Source organism: Rhinolophus hipposideros, assembly GCF_964194185.1.
Source record: "Rhinolophus hipposideros genome assembly, chromosome: 9".
Lineage (NCBI taxonomy): Eukaryota > Metazoa > Chordata > Mammalia > Chiroptera > Rhinolophidae > Rhinolophus > Rhinolophus hipposideros.
Window position 1 is genome coordinate 13,876,456 of NC_138055.1, and position 19,030 is coordinate 13,895,485.

The window sequence follows — 19,030 nt, forward strand, 5'->3', positions numbered from 1 at the left end:
ATATTGTTATACAGCCTGGCACACAGTACCTCTACCTCTGGCCTCTAAGAATATTTTAAAGAGAAACATTATTGATTTGAAAGATTGGAAGCCCATCAACCACCCAAGGCCTCATTTTTCCTTTTTTAAAAGAAAGAAAAATGCCCCCAAGAAAGTGATGATCTGGTCTTCTTCCTTAGGGGAAGGGCCTCATTTCCTCTCTACATCGCTGGAAGGAAAAGTGGGTCCACCCTGCCAGCGCACAAGGAGCTGGGAGTGACACAGGCCACAAGGGAGGTGTGTGAGAGGGCGGAGCCGGGCAGGGGACATGTGCTGGCAGCAAGCAGGCCAGGATGGTGGAACAGACTGCTTTCCATTCCGAAATCCTCTGCATGAATAGAGGTTATTGTGTGGCCAGGATTCCAGCCACACTCGCCATCCCTAGCGGGTTGGGCTTTACTAACCCTCGTGACTGAGGATGCTGGAAAGTGTTTGGCAGGAGGCATTGGACAATATTTGCCTGTTTTCTGCTGGGGGCTGCCTGCAGATCATGTGGCCTCGATTATTTTAGGCTGCTTGGCTGCTGTGTTATTTGTTCTTAGAGCAGGGATGGTCTGTAGGGCAACGGGAAGAGGCTCATAGCAAGGTGAGGGGAAAGTGGTGAGGCAAATAGCTCCTAATCCAATTCCCAAAACAAGCCAAACGTCCCAGGAGAGCTCTGCCCTACTGAGTGAGGCCAATGTCCTTTCCTCCACATCCTGAGGGGCTGCACGTGGCCACTGGAGTGAGGGGACAACATGAAGGATGTAAATGCCTCAGAGAATGAGAAGCCACGTTGTGGAGCCAGGTTCCTATTTCTTTTAAAAAAGCACTTTATGCTGCCAGTGAAGATATAAAATTGTAAAGCCATCGGAGTGGGCAAGTTTGCAATCCCATAAACATTTTTCTGTGCACCCAGCACTTCCACTTCTTTTTTTAATCTTTATTAAATTTATTGGGGTGACATAGGTTAATAAAATTATATAGGTTTCAGTGTATGATTCTGTAGTACATCACGCGGTGTGTACTCACCACCCAGAGCCAGCACTTCACTTCTTGAAACCCACACAGGGGAAACACTGCCCAGGCATGCAAGGGGGACACATCAAGATGTTCTTTGGGGCCCTAATTGTAATGGCAAAGATGAGATTTGGACATGAGAGAAATGGTGAAATAAATTTCGCAGCTGTCTTATGTGGAATACTGTGTAGCAGCTAAAGTGAGGTGGTGCTTTATGGACGAATGTGGCCATAGCTTCAGGACATTCTACCGAGGAGGAAAGCAAGTTGTGAATCAATATAGTGTGCCAGGTTGTGTAACAATATTTTTAGTGTCAGATATCTGCCTTCTTTTTAAAAAGGAGAGATACTAAATTAAAAAAAAACCCACAGTTCAGAAACTTCTAGCAGCATATACTGTATGCATGTACATTCATAGGGAAGGAATAGCACATACACACATATGTACACACACATACCTGTGTACACAGAGGTGACTGTGCATACACATACATCTGTACACATACATGCGACTATACACACATGACTGTACTCACATACAACTGCACACACATACATATGCACACAAATGAACTGTACAGACACATGTATATACACACATATGGCTGTACACACATACATATGTACACACATACGGCTGCACACACATGTACACACATATGACCATACGCACACAACTGCACACACATACATATGCACACAAATGAACTGTACACACACATACATGTGTACACACGGCTGTACACACATGACCACACACACATGTACACACATGACCACACACATGTATGTATGCACACATACTGTTTCTCTCTGGTAATAGGGTTGCTATGGACGGGGAGGCAAGGAATTACATGAAGAAAAGAGTTAGCCTTATCTGTATTGTTTTTATGTTTTAATCAGGAAATGTATTACTTGTGTAAATAAAAAAATAAAAATGTGTAGTCATTCAATTATTTGTACCTTGCCTTTTTCTCAAAAGCTAACAAAAGAGGGAGAACAAGAAGGAGGAAAAGGAGAAGGAAAAGAAAATTAGACAAAGGAAAGAGACTGAAAAGTACATGTCAGCTCTGAACTGCCTGGTGGCCAGAGCACAAAGGGGTCATGTTATAAATTACGTCACTTTCCCTTATAAAATGGAGGGTGCATCCAGCCCCTTTTGAGAGAGTTTTGTTGTTGTTGTTGTTGTTGTTTTTTACTGAAACTATATCCTAAAAAAAACTTACTCATGTGGAACTTTACATAGGAGGTCACATGTGCTCCACCACGATTTTAAGCATGACTCTGCTCCTATTGAAGTTCAGAGAAACATTCTACTTTTTTTTCCTGCTGCTTAAAGACCCTCTCTCCCTCACCCCTCCCCCACCTCATGTATTGCTCTCCTTGCTCCTATGCTCTGACCATGCAGGCCGCCTTCTGTGGTTCCTTGAACAAGCTCTGCCTGCTCCCATCCTGGAGAGTAGCAGATGCTGGAGTGTGTGCCTAGGTTAGCCTTCAAGACTGAGGCATCCTTCCCCTCTGCTGGGAGGTTGGCTCCCGAGGCTGCGTCCTTCTGGGGAGTTGCCCTCAGCAGAACATGCCCTCCCTGTGGACAGCCTACATCCAGTGATTGGGCAAGGCAGGGGAATAAAGGCCGCCATTGCCTCATTTCTGGTCATCTCGGAAGGGCCATCACTTCAGAATTCCCGGCATGATTGCTGAAGCCTTATCTGCACCTATTCTTGATCTATCTTACCCCGCACTGCATTCTCAGAGCATAGAACAGGCCTAGCAAATAGTAGGTACTCGGTAAACATTTTCTGAGTGAGTCAGTGACTGAAATTCTATCTTAAAAATATAATGTGCACAGAACTGAAGGACAATTTGATGTTTGAACAACAACTTCGGATAATAATAAGACTAACATTTACATATTTTGAAATCTGATTTGGCCTTGAAGGCCGATATGTCATAAAAAAAAGAATCCACTACCTAACTTTGTGAATTGTACGATGAAATTTCTTGTGGAATGATCTATGTGACCCTTTATTTAGAAAAGCAGGTATTTTGTATAGAATTAGGTACAGTAGGAGGAGAACTAAATGTGCATGTGGCAGGAAGGAGAGAAGCTCTACCCCAGATATCCTTGTGGGACTCCGAAGGAAAGGGTATGCTGAGAGATCGTCGGCTGTTAAGATTCACCCAGCACCGCTCTCCACCATACATTGTTCAAGCACTTTATACACTGTAACTCATTTCCTCTTCATGACCCCCCGATGAGGTAGATACTACTGCTACCCCCATTTTACAGGTGAGTCAAGTGAGGCCCAAGAAGGTTAAGGACCTTGACCAAGGTTACACCGCTGGAAAGTAGCAGAGCTGGGAGTTAATTCCTGGCAGTCTGACTGAAGAGTCTACACTGTCTACAGCCTCACTGTTGCCAGGCAGATGTCAGAGAATCACAGAAAAACGGGACATGAACAAGGTGATTTTCTTCTAGTCCCTTTTAAACTTTTTATTCTGAAATGGGCAACATGTTCAGGTTATTAAAGCAACAGTGTCTGTGGATTCCTTGCATTTCTAGAAACTCCCACTCCCAAACTCCTTTACGGTAACGCCTTCCTCATTTGATATCCTGGCATTATGCAAATTTGTGCACCTTGAGTTTGGAGGCAAGGATGAAGAAAGAGATCTGACCAGGGAAGTATAGTAGAATCTTAAACAAAGCAAAAAGCAGCAAATGCAATGAGAAAAAGAAATTAGGGACAAATAGATGGAAACAAGCCAAAGTAGTGCTGGAAATGGAGCTCTTGAAAGCAACCTTTGCTATGCTTGTAGCAAAATAAGTTGACAAGATTGAGTTACATTCCTGAATGCTTTCTCCCAATGCTATTTTCCTCTCACCTGTGGCTGGATTAGACTAAAGAATTTAATATGATTTGCTCATTAAAGGCCATCTGCTTCCTTTTCTGATTTGTTCTCTTTCCTCCACCCTTCCTGGTTTTTTCTCTTCCTTTCTTCCAAAGTATGGGCTTTGCAATTAAAGCTACCCAGCCAGGTTCCTGCCTCTGCCACTTCGTGGCTATGTTTATATTCAGGCAAATGATTTAACTAAGCTTTGTTTTCCTTATCTGTAAAATGGGCATACCAATACCAGCTTCATAGAATGGTGAGAATGAAATGAGGCACGTGTACAAAATGCCCAGCACGGAGGCTGGCACAAAATAGATTTTAGTTCCTTTCCCCTCCCCACTTCTCTTTCCCTCTCCCTCGTTCCTTAATTCCTTCAGATTTGCTGGGCTGCAGTGCTAGGGGAACAAGAGCCCTTAACTGACAAGACCCTCTGAGGGGTGAACCACCCGCATTGACAGCCGTGGTGTTTACAGCTACAACATAATTTCCATGTAAAGCTCTTAGGGGAGAATTTACCTGTAAATACCAAACGTGAGTGCAACCACTTAGACCACATCATCAAATATTACATCAAGTCCAGGAATTCCAAGTATTAACGAGAAAGCCACTCTAATAGATAATTCTTATTAACGTTATTAATGTTAAAATAGTTGTAGTACAGTTGCATGTGATTGTTAATTCATTAAGGACTCACTGTTTGGGGTGAACAGATCTATGTTTCTCTATAGTTGGCTGCAACATTATTCACTAAAGTAATGGATTCCATTAACATCAATTAATGGCATCCATGTGGAATCTAGTCCTTGCCGGTGTTTTGATGATGGGAAAAAATCTACCCCAAAATAAAATAAATATGAAAATTCAAATCTCGAAGGTAGATCCAAGTTGAGTATTTTACACATACCTGCAAATTAAATAGATTGCAGGGAGGCTATTGGGTGTCAAGTTATCATGACAATGTCAAAATAGCTCAGTGACATGCTATCCTATCAGTAGAAAGATGTTATATGAGCATCCTATCAAGAGAGAACTTGCTAAAAATGGAACTTACCATTGCAGAGTAGCAGGAGTGGAGTGGGGCTTGGATGCTCTATTATTTTCTTTTTCCTCATCTGTTAAAGGAAAGAAAAGGGAGCTAACTTCAGTAGGAAAAAGGAAAAGGCCTTTCGGCTGTCCCAAGTTTCAAAACACTACATATCCTTCAAATGTTGATGCTTTGAAAGCAATGATATTTTGGCTTTTCCAACATGTTAGACTCATACTTTAATAAGAAAAAAAGGGAAACGGACTTTTACAGAAAACACATCAATTTGTATTTTTATTTGACAATACATTCCAGTTTGAAGAGCTATCTCTCTTCACTGAACAATATGACTGGACTCATCCAACTTTCTATTTTCCCAACTGAAGCTAGACATTTGATATGACAATGGACCCTACAAAGCAAATGGACCCATTTACTTCTTGTAATTCCAATGGAACAGACAGTGTGGGGTAGGGAGAGTTTAAAAGTTCAGAAGAATCAGATTAGCAATACAATAGAGCTGGGGTTGGCAAACCCTTTCTGTAAAGGGCCAGACAGTAAAAATTTTAGGGTTTGGGGGCCAAGAGGCAAAATCCAGAATATTATGTATTATTTATTTAACAACAACAAAATTCCACAAATTCTTATTGGCAAAATTCAAAATATAATAACAGCAACTGAGAATAATTTTTGTAATACAGATCTATGAATGGGAATTAAATTATTTTGGGGTAGAAGGCAACATTTTTCTAAATTGGGGTTCACAGTTCACATTCATGAAATAGATTATGATATAATATAATAATATAACATAATATGATTATATCTGTTAAAACCGCTGTTTGCTTATAGCCCTATGAAAACAGGCATCAGGCCAGGTTTCATCTGCGGGGTTCTAGTTTGTCTCTCTCTGCAATATAACGATCTGAACAACAGATCGATCCTTGCATACCTAAGAATGGCTCACAATTTTATCATGAGAAATACATATAATTAGTCTCATCCAATTCCAAATGAGGATTATTGATAAAAATAGTCAATAGAAATACAATTTCTTGATCCACAAAATTTGACCCAAGAAGACTGGCACACCTAACAGCCTCAAAAGAAAATTACTAATGTCAAAACCTACAAACAGAATCACAAAATTGAATAAGAACGTGAAACGGTCAATGAAATAAATCTGTTATGCAAAATTTATATGGAAAGAATTTGTACCCATGAAAATAATTTCGGTAAAATAAACATGAAAATGGAAGAAAATGAAATATACAGTATTGAAAAATCATTTGTAATAAATTGGCTTAATAAAGTTGAGCTCAGAAAATATTTTCTTGATGAAATTTTATCAATCTCAGTATAATTCAGATGAAAATGTCTGCTCTTAAAACCCTGTGGCAGATACTGAAAAAAATAAATAGCATAATAAGGAGCATGAACACATGAGTCTCACAAGCACGTGGGTAAATAGGCATAAAGAACAATACTCAACCTGAGTTGTTCACAAAGAAATAAAAAGATAATAATGAGGCCCATCTCTGACAGTATCAAAAACTTTAAATAATGATAATCTCCAATGTTGGTATGTAAATGGTAAACTTGACAGTCTCATACTTCTCTGACGTTAGTGTTAACTGGTACAATGTTTTTGGTAAGCAATTTGGCAACAGTATTGAGAGCCATCTAAAATGTCTAGTCACTTGGCCACAGAAGCCAATTCCTAGAAATTATACTAAGCAAATAGTCAAAAAGACAGAAAAGTCTATGTTAAAAAGCATGATCAATTTTTTTAAAAAACCACGGAAAAAATACATAAATAACCTAAAATACACCTTTACCTAGCTTAGGCTGGAACATGATGAACATTTTTGTTCCCCCTAGAACTGACTGCATTGTGTTTTATTTTTTTTCCTTTCCTGCTTCTTTAAATTTCAGCGTTTCAGCCAGCCTGGACTAGATGTCAAAGACCTATGTTCTAGAATCAACTCAAAAACTTACTGGCTATGACAAACCACTCAACTCTTGGATTCATTTTTCTTCATTTGTAAAATGGTCCTTTTATAGGGCTATTGTAATGATCGTATTAATTAATTCAACAAATATTCACTGAATACCTAATTTGTGCTAGCTAGACACTGGGGATAGAAAAATTAAACTTTTGTCTGTAAGTCTGGGTGAAGAGAAAAACAGAGATGAGAGAGGACAAGTTCAGTAAGAAGAGAGAAATGGAGAGATACGGATGGGCAGAGAGAAGCCTGCCCAGCCAAGTGGCATGAAAAAGCAGGGCTGGTCAGGGAAGCCTTCTGGAAGAAGCAGTAAGTGAGCTGCCCTGAGATGGGAACCAGACGGCAGGGAAGGTGGAACGAAGTCAGGGGATAGGATGGAGAAGGTAGGGGCAAGGTGGCTGCCACACGGGTCCTTGTTGGGTGTGGTGAGTGGAGCCAAGATGCTGTTTGACAACCCAGTCGTCCTGTTTAAGCTTCAAGACAGTCTTTAAATGGAGGGTAGTAACAGTTCTACCTTGAAAAGCGGTTGGGAGGATTACAGGAAAGGAACGCGACAGAGACTAAGAGCTCAGAAAACACAGCTGCAGGAGCCGCACAGCAAAGGCTGCCCTGGGCTGCTCAAAAGGGAGGGCTGGTGGCAGGCGGGCAGGTGGGGAGGCCTGGGGCGATTCTGTTCCCCAGGGCTGTGCTGCGGCAAGCAGGCAAGGAGGTCCCCGCTGCTCGGAAGATGTATCAGAGCAAAGACAACTGCATCACTGGGACCCTGCGAAGCACACACCAGGGGACAACACAGCTCCAGATAGGAGGTGGCACTCGAGCTCGTCTTGAAGAGATGGTCAGTGTTTTAAAAATAAGTTATTTTTATTTTTATTATTTGTTTGTACAAAAGTAATACATGTCCATTTTTTTTTAGTTGGAAAATACAGAGAAAATAGAAATCTCTGAAAATCCAAGCCCCTTTCAACAGAGAGAACGACTGTTGTTTTATCCTATTTACCTCATCTTTGCTCAGTGCCCTCTTTCACACCCGAGCATACACACAGACCCCTGGCTTAAAACAAGGGAGGGCCACACAGCACATCCTAGCTGGCAACCTGTCTCATTCCTCTGTACAAGGACAGATCAGACTTTGAGAGGAAGACACTGAGGGAGAGGGTGCTCCAAGGGAGGAAACAGCATGAGGAAACTCATGAGGGAGGGAACCTGGGGCCCCGGGAACACGCAAGTGGTCCACTTGGCTGAAGCCAGAAAAGTTTCTCATTCTAGGATTCTAGCACAGTGTCTCCACCCAGGTGATACCTGTCTCTAGGTGTCAGATTGTTTTTCCCAACTGAACTTTGTTACGGCTCATTTCTGATACCAGCAAATGGAGAGAGGCCTGGCTGTGAGGGCAGGAAGACGTGGGTTTGAATCCCAGCTTAGCCCCTAACTCTGTGTGGGAGCCTCGGCAGTCACTTGACCCACCCAAGCCTGAGGGTCCTTATCTCAAAGAAGCATAACTTATATCGCAAGGGTGGTTTGAGGATTAAATATACAAATACATGTTAAAACTAGAAGCATTTTTAAAAGAATACCGTAACAAGAATTAGAGCATTGATGGACCAAGTACTTATGCCAGGCCCTGGGGGTCACTTTCCATATGGTATCTCACTTTATTCCTCCCAATAGTGCTCTGAAGACATTTTCTATCCCTACTTGATAAATAAGGAAACAGAGGTTGGGCAAGTCTGAATAACTTGCACGAGGCCATGTAGCCAGTGAGTGGAGACTGGGGCTTCCTTGGCTCTTGACATACGGTGGCTATTGCCCGTATTTAGACAAGAACCCCAGTGCCAACATGGACCCTCCAGCTCAGTCCTCAAACCGGTGCCTTCCACCACTAGTGACGTTGTGCCCAGGATCTGAATGCCTGGTGTCTTTCCCCCCAAAGGGTGTGTGTGTCATACTCAGGCCTGACCTTCATATCTGATAGCTCTCAGTCCTAATCCACCTGAAATGCTGGTTACTCATTCATCAAATATTTATTGTCTACTATGTTCTAGCCCTACGCCAGCGGCTGAAGGGTGAAAAAAACAAACCAGACATGGTCTCTGCTCTCTTGAGCTCAAATTATCAGCAAATGAAATATAGGTTCTGGGCTAGAGCTGTGAACAGTGGGTTCACAGTGCTATGGCAGCACCCCGTATGGGATACGAGCCCAGCCTTGGGATCTGAAGGAAGAGCAGGAACCACTGAGGCAATGAGGACAGAACACCATTCAGGTGGATGGCAATAGCCACAGTCGATAGAGACATTAGGAATTGGTCCTCCCCGATGCGTTTTCATTTTAACAAGCAGGAAGGCCTCAATGCAAATCAGATTCATCCCTAAGGAAGAATTTCAGGCCAGCAAGATTCCTGAAGCCATTCACAGGGCACGCTGGGCCGTCCACCCTCAGTACCCAGCCTGCTTGTCCTACCAAAGCCAGAGAGTAGTGGTCTGCTGCGAAACCTCCAGCCAAGACACTGCCCGGTGCCACTCTGCTCTGCTCCCACTTTGCAGTGATGGCTCCCAACACACCTCAGGGAATCGCAGTGCAATTCCCAGTGGTGAGCCACTCTGCTCCCCTCGCTGAATCCATCTCCCCATATAAACTCTGGGGCCAAATTTCCAGGCTTGAATCCTGGCTCTGCCACTTGCTCACTGTGTGACCTTGAATGACCTTTCAGTGCCTTAGTTACCTTATCTGGGGATAATAACAGTGCCTGGCACGGGCACTGATCCCCTCCTGGCTCACAAGGTACCTACTAACTGCTCCCTATAGCTATAATAGTTCTCACTCTGGAGAGACGGTGTGCCTGCATACTTATCCTTCCCACGGGCTGCGTTCGGCAGGCCCGGTTTCTGGGGCAGGGTTACTGGCTCCTCCCCTGTGCTCCCACAGCACCCTGGCTGATTCCTAACAAAGTCCTTATCGTGGGGTGTGGTCTCTGCTCACTGAGCAGTGCATTTGCCTTGCTTGTTTGTAAGCTCTGTAGGGCACAGACCACGCTCACCATTTCGTCTCCAGCGTCCACACACATAGTAGGGGCTCATGAAGTATTGGTAGAATGAATGAATGGCTAAGATAACACCACAATTACATGCTGAGCCTACGCAGCTGATTTCAGTAAGCATAGAAAATAACAACACTGCCAGGAATGTTTATTGAAGGCTTGGTGCTGTGCAAAGGTCTTTACGTTATTGCATTTAATTTTCACAGTTGCCCGAGACAGTGAATGATTAAATCCATATGAAACATCGAATACGGTGCATGATGTATACTTAGTGCTTAATCAATGTTAGTCCTAATTATTAGTATTATCTCTTTTACAGAGGAAGAAACTGAGGCTCAGAGAAGTGAAACGATTTGTCTGAGGTCACACTCAGTGGTGGCATTAGGGGAGGGACCCCAGCTAGTTGACATCCAAAGCTCCCCGACCCCAACCATGTATAAGCCTCACTCTCTCTTCAAACCTGGAGCACTGGACTGGAGAGTCTAGGGAACATATTATCTGCCTAATCATTTCTTTTCTGCCTCTATGCTGATTGGATTCACAATATTTGGGATCCTCTTCTAAAATACTTCCTGCCTACAGCCAGTGTGGCAGAGTTTAATATTGAGGGAGAAAGTTTCTAAATTAATTACTTCTTTTCAAATCCCAGAGAAGGTTCAAGTTCATTCAAGTCTTGAGTTTCACTTTAAAGTTTTAATTCTATTTCCTTTCATTATACTATCCTGGCTGCACCTGGACAGACCTCACCTGTTGGGAACACGGGACTGCCAAACATTTCATTTCCCCTTATCTACCTCCTTCCCAGCCCCTGCAAAGGGTACCAGCCGATGATCAGTCTGCCTGGACCCAGGCCTTTGGCAGTGGGCATCAGCCCCTGGCAGCAAACCCTTCTCCCCGTGGGAACAGGGCTAAGTCCCAAACAAAACTGCGATGTCAGCAGCTTTGCCCTGAGGCGGTCCCACACCTGCGTCCTTCTACCTCTTCTGAGTGAATTCCTTCATAGCCTTGGAGAAGGAAAGGGCCTTTCTAACTCTGATATAAAACCCAAAGCCATAAAAGAAAATATTGATAAATTTTACTACCTAAAAACCCGAAAGCTGCTATGCGGGAGAAAAACATGCCATAAGTATAAAAATAATGACCCACTTGGGAAAATTGCAATCATAGCACAGACAGTCACCTCATCTCCCCACCACAGAAAGAGCTCCCCTAAACCCAGGAGGAAAAAAGACCAAGGACCAAGAGAAACATACGCAAAGCACATGACACACAGTTGATGGCAAAAATACAAATGTTCCTGAAATGTGAAAAGATGATGAATCTCAATCAGGGAGGGTGGAAAACACTAAAATACCATTTCTCACATATCAGATAGGCAAAAATCTGAACCACAACCACACAGCTCTGCTGTGAAGTTGTGGAAAACAGGTGCCCTCATATCTTGTAGGAGGAGGGTGAGACGGTGCCTCCCCACATGGAAGGTCGTCTGGCAGAATCTACTGAAATCCCACATGTCCTTTATCCAGCAATCCCATGTCCTACAGCTACACCTGGACACATAGTAAAGGACCATACACAAGGTTATTCATTACAACTTGTCTGTAACAGCAAAGATTCAGAGACAGCCCAGCGTTCACCTGGTTCACTAAATGATGGTACATGCCCACAATGGAATACTACACAGCTGTGAAAAAGGATTAAACCCAAGAAAAGAATGAAGATGCTCTCTTCTATGTTCTTCCTGATATGGAGCATTCCAGGGCTTGTCATTAAGTGAAAAGAACAAGTCACAGCACAATGCATATACTTTTTTGTGTAAAAAAATCATATATTTGAATTTTTAATCTGCATAAAGAAAGAAAATACTGGAAGGATCTAGAACGAATACTGGACACACTGGAAGAAAACACAATAAATGAATAAAAGTGCTTATCCCTAGGGAGGCTGAGATGGGACCAAGACTTCTCATTGAGCACCTTTAAAGCATTTTGATTTTTGAACGTATGAATGTATCATCTATTCAAAAGTACTCTAATTGATTTTAAAGACTTGATTGGAGAGGGAGCATCTGAAGGAAGAATCTGTTCAAACGGGCAAGTGGTCCTGGAGTGCCGAAAACCAAAAGCCAAATACAAATGCTCATGATATGGCATGGCTTTACAGTATTTTGCTTTCCTAATATCCATTTACCTAGTAAACGCTGAGCACCTACTATGCGCCAGGCCCTGCCATGCTAAGTGCTAGTGAGACACAACTGACATGCTCCCTTCCCTCGGCAACTTATGGCCTGTGGAGGGACTGAGTGGAGGTGCAGAGGGGCCTGGCAATGTGCTCCACAAAAGGAGAGGACGTAGACACTCGGGGTGGTAAGGGCAGCTGTGATGGCAGAGGAGTCTGGGGGGGGGAGTCGTCTAAATCAGAACTCAGCACTGGGCCTCATCAGCCAGCCAGCAGTCTTGGCCCTCGGTTCCCAGGCAGGACTGAAACTGCAGCACACACCCCACAAGGCCAATCCAGTTTAAAGGCATCATGGGAGGACTCTGTGGAACTCCCCCCGGAATTCCCACTCTAAGGCACTGTCCTTGCTCTGGGAGCCCTCTGCACCCCTTTCTGCTGCTGGTGGGGGGCTTTTGGCCACAGTGTGACGGGAATATGAAACAGTTTAACTGTATTTCCTCTTCTCTGGAAACCCTTCTCGTGAAGTTTTAAGACTCCAAATTGGCTAATAAACGGACATGCTGGGTGAACTGAGCGGACTAACAGAAATATGGAACTTCTACATATATAGCCCTGAAATGCAATAAGATTTTAATATGACAATGATGAGTCACATTAACTTGTGGCCCACAGTGACCCCACCTCTATGTCCTCAGGCCACTGAATTTCAACTTTTCCCTTCCCTGTGCTATAAGCAGCCTCCATCACCACTAGACAGGAACAGCCATGATGAGTTAGCTGGTGAAGGTAAAGGAAGAAGGTGCCATTGTGAGCGAGGCAGGCAGGACAGGAGGAGAGTGGCAGCTGTTAGAAGAGTCAGAGAGTGGGGGGAACAGGACACCGTATGGACTGTCATGGGAGAAACACACACACACACACACACACACACACACAGTCTAAGAACCACTGTAGATAAGAAGACTCTGGACTCCCGCCTAGGTTAGAGGATAGAGGCTGGAGTCGTTTGATTTATCTATTAAACGAACAGTGACCTGAAGGCTAGAGGACTTGGGAATATCAGGGTTACATTTAACTTGTTCTGTTTCCCAAGGAGGACAACAGGAATCCCAAGAAACCGCACTGGGGTCCTGCTCTTTGGACCCAACCTATCACCCCAGAATCTCCAATGCTCTACATCCCGCTAACACCGCCCTGGCTTACAGGCTCGTCACCTCACCTGGATCAGGGGAAAGCCCCCAAAGTGTCCTCCTGGCTTGTATCCACTTGCAGAGAACCTGCACATTACCTTTCTGAAAACGCCACTTAGATGTGTCACTCCTCTAGCCAGCTCCTTCAGTGACCGTTTGGCTATGAAATTCTAAACCCCTTGTTTGTAATTTAAGTCCCTCAATAAGCTAGCCCAAACTTCCCTTCCCAGCCCTGTTTCCCATGATTCTTCAACCTCTCTCTGCTCAAGCCAATCTGGAAAACTCTCCAAGCTCAAAACCTGCCTGGTGGCTTTCTTCCTCTCAGCCCTTTACCATCATCACTTAAAGGAACCACAAGGATCCTTTGAGGCCCAACGCAAACGCCACCTCCTCCAAGATGCCTTCCCCAGTCACCACGCAACCCTGTGACCTCTCCCAAACTTCAGCATGTGTTCTAATCACGTAGGGGTCTTGTTACAATGCAGAGCATGTTTCAGTGGGTCTGGAGTGGGCCCGAGATTCCGCATTTCTAACAAGCTTCCAGTGAGATCGTGCTGGAGGCCAGGACCACACTTGGTGTGGCAAGGTGGAACAGCTTACCTCATTCAGATGGAATTGATCACATATGGCCTTGTATCATTAACATTCAAGCATGGGCCTCAGCTTCCCTTCTAGACTGAAAATTCCTGGAGAACAGGGGCTCACAGAGGAGACTATGGAGTAGGAATAGAGCCAGCTGTAAAAACCAAAAGCTCTAAGCTTGGGTCTTAACTCTACCACTTATTGCTATGACACTGAATAAGTCCCAGAACCTCTGAATCTCAATTTCCTCATTTGTAAATGGGGGTACAAAATATCTCCCTTCGGAGGATTAAAGGAAACAGTGGCTATAATTATGCCTAGCATACTGCCTGATGCTGAATATATTTTAATTTTGGCTCCCTGCTCTTTCCTTCCTTGTGTAACTTTGGGCTTTCCCCAGAGTCTTGTATGTAGTAAGTGCTCAGGGAAACTTGTGAGCCCAGTGCCAACAGGAACTTCTGTTCTATCTGTACAATTCTGTTCTGAGCTTTCCTTTCTGGATATGATGCTCAGATCAGTCATGGATCTGACAGTGGTTTACAGCCACAGTCGGCCTCTTTGTTGGTGAGTATGCCATCAGAAACGTAAAAACCTACTGACATCTGCCAGGGAGAAAACGCAGTTTGTTCAGGTTGCACATGAGAACTGATGAGACCCAACTGACGTAAATAACCCGTCCACTCACGTTCAGGCTCTCCACTCATCGCGCATTTAGAGTTTGACCTCGCTGGTCCAGGGTTTTCTCCTGATCTGCATTCCATCCGAATGTCCCATGCCCCATTTCCTCATGCTCACTGAAGCCCTAGTTAACCAATTAAATCACTCTTCCGGGGCTGCTCAAAGGGATATAATAGGAAGAGCACTAGACAGAAATCAGAACACCTGGGTAGCAGTTCTGATTCTAGCACGACCTAAGAATATGATTTTGAAGAAATAACTTCCCTTCTCTGAGCCTCAGTTTCCTCATCTGTAAAACAGTAGAGTGTGCCATGATGATCTATAAAAAATCTCATAGTCTTTGATACCAGGCTAACAAACTGATTATTCTCCCATGCCATTCATTTTAACCAAGACCCCTGATGCTAATGTCCATCTCTCACTCAGGCCAGTAGAAAAAGTCTCTTTCAGCAGGTGGAATTTGGATCTCTCTCAAATCACCCTGGGAAGGCATTTTTACCTGCTTGGCAAGTCTCAGCAATGCCAAATACTGACATCATACAGAATATGTTCTCTGACCACAGTGGAATTACAATAGAAAACAATAACAGGAAGATAACTGAGAAATAACAAAAGGTCTGGAAATTAAGCAATAGATTTCTAAATAAACCAGAGGTAAAATAAGACATCACAATAGCAATTGGAAAATAAGTTTAACTGAATGATAATGAAAGTATGACATCAGAAAAATCATGGGATAGTTAAGCAGTGCTTAGAGGAAAATTCGTAACTTTAAATGCTTATCTTAGAAAAGGTTGAAAATCAGTGAACTAGGTGTTATTATAACTCGAAAGCTAGAAAAAGACAACTAAACTCAAAGAAAGAAGAAGGAAGGGGACAACAATATAGATAACAGCAAAAATAAATGAAATAGAAAAAAGAGATATAAATTGAGAAAAACAACAAAGACAAAACTTGGACCTATGAAAAGACTAACAGAATTGACAAATTCTGGCAAGACTGATTAAGAAAAACAGAGAAAACATAAATTGCCAATATCAGAAATGAAAGGAGAACATCTCTACAGATGCTAAAAACATGACAAAAAATAATAAAAGGAAAATTTAAACAATGTCATGTAAATAAATTTGAAAATTTAGATGAAATTAATTCCTTAAAAATAACAACTTGCTAAAAATATAACACAAGAAACAGAAAGATATGAATAATCCTATTGCTATTTTAAAAATTGAATCCATTATTAAAAACTTTTTCTCAAAGAAAAATACAAACCCAGAGGACTTCAGTGCTGAATTCTTCCCAATAATTGAGAAGTAAATAATGCCAATCTTACACAAACTCTTCAGAAGAAATTAAAAAGAAGAAACTTCCCATCTCTTTTTTATGAGGCCTGTATAATTGTGACAAGGACATTATAAGAAAGGAAAACCATAAGCCAGTGAAGTCTCATGAACATAGATACCAAAATTCTTGGCAAAATAGTAGTCAATCTAACCTAAAGAAATAGATGTTTTTAAAAAAGATAATACTTCTCACCAAGTGCAGTTTATTCCAGAAAGATTGGTTTAACATTCAAAATTAAATAAATATAATGCACAACATTAACAGAATAAAAGAGAAAAACATGACCATCTCAACAGATGTAGAAAAATCATCAGATAAAGCTCAATACCTATTCAAGAAAAAATCTCTCAGCAAACCAGGGATTTGATCATGAATATCTACATACATACATACTCAGTGGTGAAACATTAAACACTTTTCACCCTTAGGTAGGGAACAAGACAAAGACGTCTATATCACCACTTCAACTCAATATTGCACTAGAGGTCCCAGCCAGTGCACTAAAGCACAGAAAAGAAAAAAAATATAAAGACTATGAAAGAAGATGGAAAACTAGCATTATTCTCAGGTGACATGACTATATTCATAGAAAAATTTTTAAAAAGCAAACTCATGATAAGTAAATTTAGCAAAGTGACTGGACACAAAATCATTATCTAAAGAATCAGTTGCATTTCACATGCTAGCCACTAACCATTAGGAAAAAATGTTAAAATAAAACTTCTTACAAAAGCACTGGAAAACATCAATTACCTAGGAATAACTCTAATGAAAATAAATCTAATAAAACCTCTACACTGAAACCTACAAACACTGCTGAAAGAAATTAAAAGCCATTTAACATGGAGGTCTAATGTCACATACATAGATTGGAAATTTGATGCTGGTAAGATGTCAATTCTTCCCAGATTTATTGTAGAGTCAATATAATCCCAATCAAAATCCTAGCAGGTTTAGTGTGCATGTGAAAATTGACAAACTGATTCTGAAATCTGTATGGAAATGTTAAGAACTTAAATTGACCGAAACAATCTTGAAGAAGAGGTTTTATGCCACCAGATACCACAACTTACTATAAAAGCGAAGTAATAAAGACTGTGGTATTGACCCAAAAATAGACAAGTGGTTCAGAATAAAGGTCAAGATATAGGTCCACATGTATATTAACTCCTGATTTATGACCAGTGGGTGAAAAATATTCTTTTCAACAAAAGGTGTTCTATCATTCAAAAATTAAAAATAAAAACAGAACAATGACTCCTTTATGCCATATACAAAAATTCCAGATGGACTGATGATATAAAAGTAAAGAGTAAAATAAAACTTCTAGACAATAACATGAAAAATATCTTTATGAACTAGAGGTAGGTAAAGACTTCTTAATAGGACACAAAAAGCACTAACTATAAAAGAAAAACATTGATAAAGTGGACTTTATTAGAATTAAGAACTGTTTGTCAAAAGACACCACTAACAGGACGTAAAGGTAGACCACAAACTGAGAGAAGATGCTTGCAATACTTTCATCTGGCAAACATCGCCTATTCAGAATATAAAAATAACTCTTACAGATGATTAAGGAAAAGACAATCAGCACAGACTACGGAGACTAGACTTTGGGTGGTGAACCCACCATACAACATACAGATGATGCATTATAGAATTGTACACTTGAATCCTATATAATGTTATTAACCAATAAACTTAATTACCAAAAAAAAACCTTTCAGGCAAAAGACCTGAACAGGTTGTTCACAAAAGAGGATGTCCAGAAGAATGTTCAGAGCACCAATCCTTCTCAAACTCATCCAAAAAATGGAAGAGGAGGGAATACTTCCAAACTCATGCTACGAGGCCAGCACTACCCTGATGCCAAAGCCAGACGACGACAGTACAAGAAAACTATAGATCAATACCCCTTATGAATGTCGCTACAAAAACCCTCAACAAAATACTAGCAAATGAAATTCAACAGTGTGATAAAAGGATTATACACCATGACCAGAAGGGATTTTTTTATTCCCTGAAAGAAAGGATGGTTCAACATAGAAAGATCAATTGATGTAACACACCATATTAACAGAATATCCACACGATCATCTCAACTGATGGAGATAAAGCATTTGACAAAATTCAACACTGTTTCATGATAAAAACATTTAACAAAATAGGAAAAGAAGAAAAGGTTAGCATAACAAAAGACTTTATGAATAACCCACAGCAAATACCATACTCAATGGTGAAAGACTGAAAGCTTTTTCTCTAAGATCAGGAACAAGACAAGAACGCTCACTTTTACCACTTCTATTCCTCATAATACCGGGAGACCTAGTCAGAGCAATTAGACAAGAAGATTACCCACATAAAAAATACCTGTTGGAACTAAGAAACGCATTCAGCAAAGTTGCAGGATACAACTCAACACACGAAAATTAGCTGTATTTCTCTACACTAACAATGAATAATCCAAAAAGGAAATAAAACAATTCTATTTACAATAGCATCTAAAAGAATAAAATACTTAGGAATAATCAAGGAAGCAAAAGATTTGTTCAGTGAAAACTACAAAATGTTGCTGAAAGAAATTAAAGAAGACACTGATAAATGGAAAGACATCCTATGTTCACGGATTGCAAAACTTAACATTTTTAAGATGTCAATACTACCCAAAGTGATCTACATATTCAATGCAATTCCTATCAAAATCCCAATACCATTTTTTTTGCAGAAATAGAAAAATCTATCCTAAAATTCATATGGAATTTCAAGGGACCTTGAATAGTCAAAATAATCTTGAAAAAGAAGAACAAAGTTGGAGGTTTCACATTTCCTGATTTCAAAACTTAATTCAAAGCGACAGTAATCAAAATAGTTTGGTACTGGCATAAATAGATATATAGACCAATAGAACAGAATAGAAAAACCAGAAATAAACCCTTGCTTACATGGTTAAATGTAAGCATGGTTAAATGATTTTTGACAAGGGTGTCAAAACCATTCAATAGGGAAAGGACAGTCTTTTCAACAAACGGTGTCGGGAAAATTGAATATCCACATGCAAAGGAAT

The 19,030-nt window shown here is 41.3% G+C and overlaps 1 protein-coding gene across 2 annotated transcripts in view; it reads right to left on the reverse strand.

Annotated features, from left to right (window-relative positions):
• The window catches only part of RFX4 (regulatory factor X4), a 139,258-nt gene that overhangs the window by 91,770 nt on the left and 28,458 nt on the right, over positions 1 to 19,030 (reverse strand). For both annotated transcript variants that reach the window (XM_081060966.1, XM_081060967.1), the window contains exon 3: positions 4,981 to 5,041. In XM_081060966.1, coding sequence (XP_080917092.1) covers positions 4,981 to 5,041 — 61 coding nt within the window. The remainder of the gene's footprint in view (positions 1 to 4,980; positions 5,042 to 19,030) is intronic.